Source organism: Neolamprologus brichardi, chromosome 15 (genome assembly GCF_056152115.1).
Source record: "Neolamprologus brichardi isolate AB-2024 chromosome 15, ASM5615211v1, whole genome shotgun sequence".
Classification (NCBI taxonomy): Eukaryota; Metazoa; Chordata; class Actinopteri; order Cichliformes; family Cichlidae; genus Neolamprologus; species Neolamprologus brichardi.
In genome coordinates, this window is record NC_142118.1 from 7,176,260 (window position 1) to 7,182,817 (window position 6,558).

At 43.8% G+C, this 6,558-nt stretch overlaps 1 protein-coding gene across 1 annotated transcript; it reads right to left on the reverse strand.

The window, feature by feature from the left end:
• Positions 1 to 982: 982 nt before the first annotated feature.
• Positions 983 to 4,800, reverse strand: pou3f2a (POU class 3 homeobox 2a). The gene is made up of 2 exons (XM_035910439.2): positions 4,640 to 4,800; positions 983 to 4,331 (listed from the first exon to the last, which is right to left on the reverse strand). Exon 2 carries the CDS (start codon positions 4,254 to 4,256, stop codon positions 2,862 to 2,864), a length of 1,395 nt encoding a protein of 464 aa, XP_035766332.1. The 5' UTR covers positions 4,257 to 4,331; positions 4,640 to 4,800; the 3' UTR covers positions 983 to 2,861.
• Positions 4,801 to 6,558: the final 1,758 nt, after the last annotated feature.

The window sequence follows — 6,558 nt, forward strand, 5'->3', positions numbered from 1 at the left end:
GATTATTCATGAAAATCGATGATTATGGAATAATGGACACACTGGCCTGTAAAAAAGAATAATTTTGAACATCGGCGTTCACCGTTCAAAAATCGACCACCTTACATTCAACTTAAGGCTCTTGAGGCTTCCGTTAAACCACCAGGTGGCGTCAGGACACTTTCCGATTTGACCACCGATCAGGCCACGGTGTAATAAAACATACAGTACAGACACGAGGTGAACAAACCCAGTGCAGAGATGTACTGTTAAATGGATTTCCAGCTGGTGAAGGCTCGCACAGGTTCTGAAACAACAGTTTAAGCTTCATTTTTTTTGTAATTTAGACTGAAGCCACAACCTTTAAATCTCTATTTGAAAAACCCTGTCGATATTTTCTTTTTCCTTTTTTTGCACAACATTTCAGTGTTGATTTATTTGCACACGTTTCCCATTTAAACTATTTGTATATTACTTCATCGTACATGAAAATGATAAATAGGACAGGTTTATGGTTATTTTTAGTGCGCATGCTGATGGCAGCAGGCCCAATTATACACAATAACACTATTGTTACATCAGCTTCTGTACCTCACCTGCAGTGAGGCCTATATACCTTCATTTCACATCCTTTACAGACAGGCCTGCTTTTTATTTATTTATTCATTGCCTAAGAACATTTTTTTAAATTTTGCTTCGATGGTCAGAAATTTATCTCGCCGTGCTTGTCGATCACATTTCGCATTTATCCTAATAATAATAATAATTTGAAGTCACTTGCTGAGCATCTTCTGTAACATCCATCACACAGCAGTGTCAGAGCACATCAGCGGTAGCAAACAGTTCAGCGAAGCAGGTGAAACATTTTAAAACAACCGAGACGAACTGATAAAATCCCCAATTTTAATGCGAGTCCGCACACAATAAAAAATACAATTAAATGCGACTTTTTCCCCCTTCTTTCTTCCACCCTGAAGCGCAATGAACGTGCAGGACTGCAGAGTTTTAGAAAACAAATACGCTTTAATGACAAAAAGCATTTAGAAATTGTGCAATCGTTGATTTCTTTTTCCTCTTCGTTTGATCACAGATTTCAGGTCACTGCTATTTTGTTTTGGTTTGCCTCTTTTTTCCCCTCCACACATCAGAAACTCAAATTCAGCTGAAGATTAAACAGGGTGTGATTACAGTATTTTTTTTAAAAAAATTTCACAAATATGGGGCCTTATTTTAATCGAGGGAGAATTGTTATGTAATACCTACCCATAAATAAAAAATTGCCATGTGCGTATTGCAAAATGTTACATAAAAATATTGCTATGGTTATTTTTTTATGATTGGCGATGAAAAGGGAGGTTATAGACCTACTTTGATGTTGTTAGGTAAGACTTATACATTCAGGTTTGTTAGTTTTTTTGTACACTGTCTCACATTAACAAGCTTTGGTCTATTAAAAATGTTCCTCTCCAGTCATCAGTATTCCTCAGCTTTATTTGAGTTTCCGCTTTCTTTCTTTCTTTCTTTCTTTTTTTCTGTTATATATATATATGTATATTTATTCTTCATAATTTGGTAAAAGAACCTTTTAGTGGTTTTTTCCTCCCACATACACTCCTACTATCAGATCAGGTTATCAATCACAGGATTTCAGTGGCACAAGAACACGTGTCTGTGTTTGTGCTTTGGCACAGACTGACAGAAAAGAAACTGAACATACAAACAACCGAACGAACGAACGAACGAAGCAATACAAAAACGAATGAAGATACATCCCACAGATCGCCTTCTCCGTGAATGAATGAGTCATACAGTAGTAGTAGTAGAAGTATAGCCACTGTGGCCAGAGCTGGTACCAGGATATATTCAGTTTTTTTCTTCTTCTCAGGAAAAGAAGGCAAAATGGGCTGGATTGTTCAGAGTGTTCCAGCCGGACAGTCTCGGTCTTTCTCGTCACAGCATTTTGGAAAAGTACAGAAATAACAAACAGCAAAAACACACTGTAAACAGGCGCACAGACATGTCTGCACAAAAGGAAAAGCCTTGAAGTCCACCAATACTCAGTCTCAATTGTATTATTATTATTATTATTATTATTAATTTATTTATTTTGTTATTATTATTTGCTGCTAAATTAGGAATGTAAAAATGTAAATACTTTCACATTTTTATTATATTAAAGCAATACTGTATTTTTATTGTGAATAAGTTCAGGTCGTCACAATAAATTCAGACGAATACCTACAATTTTACAATAATAATAATAATAATAATAATAATAATAATAATAATAAAAAATTATCTGGCTGGTATTGGCTTTAATTTTTAAACATTGTACAGCAGGTGTCTGCCATTTCAGCCCTCTCTTGCCACAAGCCGCGAAGAACCCCTGTTGCTTTTGTTATGATGGAAAGATGGCGTTTATTTACCCACACTCACTGCGACTAAATCATCATGCCCGAAGCGAGTTTTTATGTTTTTTCTCCCCGCGGACACGTCTCGTCCGTGTCACACTCTGCCTTTTTTTCATCTCTTCTTCTTCTATTTTTTTAAATAACATATTTGATGATGGCACACTGGCGCCTGGGTCTGGCATAAAGAAAATGTCGCTGTTTTTTTCTTATTCTTTTTTTTTTCTGGTTAGCACACACCACCCCGATACGTTTGGCAGTTCTGCGGCATGAAACCTCTCCATACGGCTCTGCTATGAGTATTTTTAGCGCTCGCGTGCCACTGCGTGTCCCCACTGTGTCTGTCCGTGGGTCCAACATCTAAACTGGCTGAGGTCCAGTTCCGAGCGGTCCAGCACAGAGAATAAAAGAAATAAGGAGGCGTTATACCTCCTTTAAGGGGTCCGTGTTTTTACTCGAGATTGAGAACTGAGGTCACTGCACGGGAGTTTGTCCTCCGTGGCGAGGAGGGGTGTCCCCGTACATGTCCTCTCCTCCAGGTATCTGTCCCCCAGCGGGTGTCATCCTCTTCTCCTTTTGCCGCCGGTTACAAAACCAAACCCTCACCACCTCCTTCTCCAGCTGCAGGCTGTCCGCTAGGGAGTTGATCTCCGCTGCTCCTGGTTTTGGACATTTGAGAAAATGGCTCTCCAGAGCCCCTTTGACGCCCACCTCAATGGAGGTTCTCTTTTTCCTTTTCCGTCCCTGTGCCGCGATTTTATCCAAGCTGGTGGGGCTCCCCGAGGTGGAGTCCGCCTCCTCCAGCCACTTGTTCAACAACGGTTTTAGTTTGCACATGTTTTTGAAGCTGAGCTGAAGCGCCTCGAACCTGCAAATGGTCGTCTGAGAAAAAACGTTCCCGTACAGTGTCCCGAGAGCCAGTCCCACGTCCGCCTGGGTGAAGCCAAGCTTGATTCGCCGCTGTTTGAACTGCTTGGCAAACTGCTCCAACTCGTCAGAGGTCGGCGTGTCCTCGTCAGACTGATCCTGATGGCCCCCGTGCTGGTGATGGTGTGTGAGAGACTGCTGGTGGGCCCCGGGGCCGCCTCCGTGTTCACTGAGGTGCGGACTGTGGCTGTGGTGGTCGTCTTCGCGCAGAGGGTGGTGGTGCATCCCCCCTTGCTCTCCCCCCGGCATCAGACCGAAGCCGGACTGAGAGTACACCAGGCTCTGGCCCTCAGATGTCGCCATACCGGAGATGTGCGTTGTGGCTGTGCTGGTTCGCCATGCTCTGGCGTCGTGATGCGCCTGCTGGTGCGCTAGGTGAGGGTGTCGCTGTTGCTGCTGTTGCTGCTGCTGCTGCTGCTGCAGACTGCTGGAGTTCTGCAGCTCCTCTCGGTCACTGTCATGCAATACGGGTTTCACGTCCTGTTCTCCGAGGGGACTAGACGGCCAGGGTGCCCCGCTGTCACCGTGAGACAGCGCCGTTATCCACTGGTGCGCGTGGCTGAGCGGATGCCCAGCGCCCGGTAACGTGCTATAGTCGTTCTGGAGCAGGGTGTGCGCGTCCCTGTACGCTGCCGCCTGCTGCATGCTCCCGGACTCCGAGTGCGGCGGCGGCGCGCTGCTGGGGGTACTGAGGACGCTGTAGTGGTTGGACGTTGCGGTCGCCATAACTATCGGAGCCAGAGTGATAGCTGGAGTTAAAAGGAGGCTGCCTTTGACAGTAACTCTTTTGCGCCACGGGGCAGCTAGGCGTCTCTCTCCAGCATCTCCCGGGCGCTGTGCCAAGGGGACGCAGAGGCGCGCACCTGTGGTCCGCCTCGCTCCGCTCTTTATTGGCCAAGAACGGTTGACAGATGTGGTTACCCCTGACAGCACCCCGCTCATTGGTCACGGGAGATTGTACAGAAACCCCAATCACTCTGCCCAACAATACAGGCAGTCCTGCAGGATGCTAGAGTACTACAAAGTGGAGGGAGAAATCAGGCAGTGTAAACACAGAATAGGCAGAAGAACCTGGGTTGTACTAAAAGAAAAAAAAAAAAAAGGGGGGGGGGGGGGTCTGACGTTTCTGTCTTTGTTTTAAAGTACTTTTATAACCTTGATCTGGGTCACTGGGTCACAAGTGTTGGATTTGTGCGTCAAAACGCTGCGTAAAAGTTACACACGAGATGAAGACTTTAAATATTAATTATTGTAGGATAGTCATCACTCCCGTTTTAATCGTTTTTTTAAACGCAACTTTCAGAGAGCAAAATGTTCAAAATTACCAAACATTCCGACCACGTCTGATTCCACGCGCGTGAAGTTGGATATCTGGAGGTTATTTTGCGCCACGAAAACAAAGCAGCGATCGTGACGAGAAACTTCCAGCTGCCTCTCTGCCCCCAGGACGCTGTCCAGAGAGAGGGGCTGCGTGCTTCCAGCTTCTGCCCCGTTACCATGGCGAACGCAGTGAATGGAACAACGACGCCCACGTCACAGCTGCAATTCGCTCCTTCTTTTCGTTCCGTTCCAAAGGGCTCATTGGGGCCGCGCTCTCGGCCGACGGGACAAATAATAGGGAGGAGGGGGCGGGGGGCAGAGGAGAGGGCAAATCGGGGCCGAAAATAGAGGAGGCTTACAAGAATGGATCCCTCAGCCTGCTCTGAGCCCACTCCACCCTACACCACCCGCCCCCACCTCCACCTGCCTGTTGGGTAAACTTTGAGATGTGGCACGCGAGGCTTGGCTTTTCAGACAGCAGGCCTCGACCTTTAATGTGCGGATGAGGAACAAAATGTAGAAAATATTTCCTCCTTCAGCAAATTAGTGCTCTCCAACATGAGTTTTAAATAGTATACCCACAAGTCCCATAAATACCATTTAAAATATCCACTTTATTGCACTTTAAAATCTCTTAGCTGAATAATTAATGCAACTTTAGACTAATCCAGAAAATTCCACACTTATTTGACAGCTAATGTTACCTGTAACTATGAAGATTGAGCTTTTAAACATAATCTGATGCACTGATGTTTGATTAAAGCTGTGCTGTAATGACGATTTTAATGTATATTATATTAGAAACACTACTTTGTGTACATTTTGAAGACTTTGAATTCTCCATGAAAGTGTTTTTAATGGAAACTAAGCTTTCACTAAAGGCTTTCAGTACCTCGTTTATCATTGTAGGACAGGATCATTAAGGTGTTGGGAAGACAATATCAGTTAAGTTAGTGAAAATTCATCAAAGCACTATTTTTTTTGCAGCATCTGCTGGTCCTATCTTTAAATTAATGCAATAATATTGAAATTAAACTATTCTTCATTCTGCTGAGTCCCCCTGAAACCCTATTAGACCCCTCGGGGGTCCCTGGACCTACTTTGGCAACTACTGGTATTTAGGAGATGTGATTTTATTGGCTCAAAGTGGGGCACTGACTGTAAGACATCATCGCTATTAGGAGGTTAAAGGAACCTCAAAGGACCAAAAAACATCAATGTTTCACCTTCAAACAGGGATGCTGTGCAACATCATGGGCATCAAGGAACATCTGTGTAATCTTTTATATTTAAATATATATATATATATATATATATATATATATATATATATATATATATATAATAAATTTAAAGCCAGAGGGACTCTAAGGCATGCAAAGAAAATAGCATTTATAAGGTTATTGAAGACCACGGTGACCTACAATAAAATTTTGTATAAGAACTGATAGGTTAACCAATAAATCCTTCAACTGATTGAGCCGAGGATGCATAGACATAAACTGACGCGCTCAGATTTATAGGGATCGAAAGAACACTGGCTTATGATTAGGGTGTAATTCGGAGAATTACCAAATGTGTCGCCAGGGGCTCTGGCAAGCCGTGTGTTGAGAGAGGCAAAACATATTACCCTAATAGACTAATATGCAAACTACTGGCTGCCCAATTACAGGACTTAATAACGCATAAACGATGCGGGTCCTGTTCTTACAAGACGAAGAGGTCGTTGTTAATTCAGTCAAAGGGCCGGCTATGCTGTCAACACAGGCAGCGCTTTTGCACACACATGCAGTCTTCGTTTCCCTGTCTGTATTCACGAGTGAAAGTTAATGATGGAGATTCTGAGCGTTAAATTAACAGTAATTATGGCCCCAGTGCTGTAAAGATTCAATTTCTTCCCAAGTCTAATGGGCCAAAGTGTCCC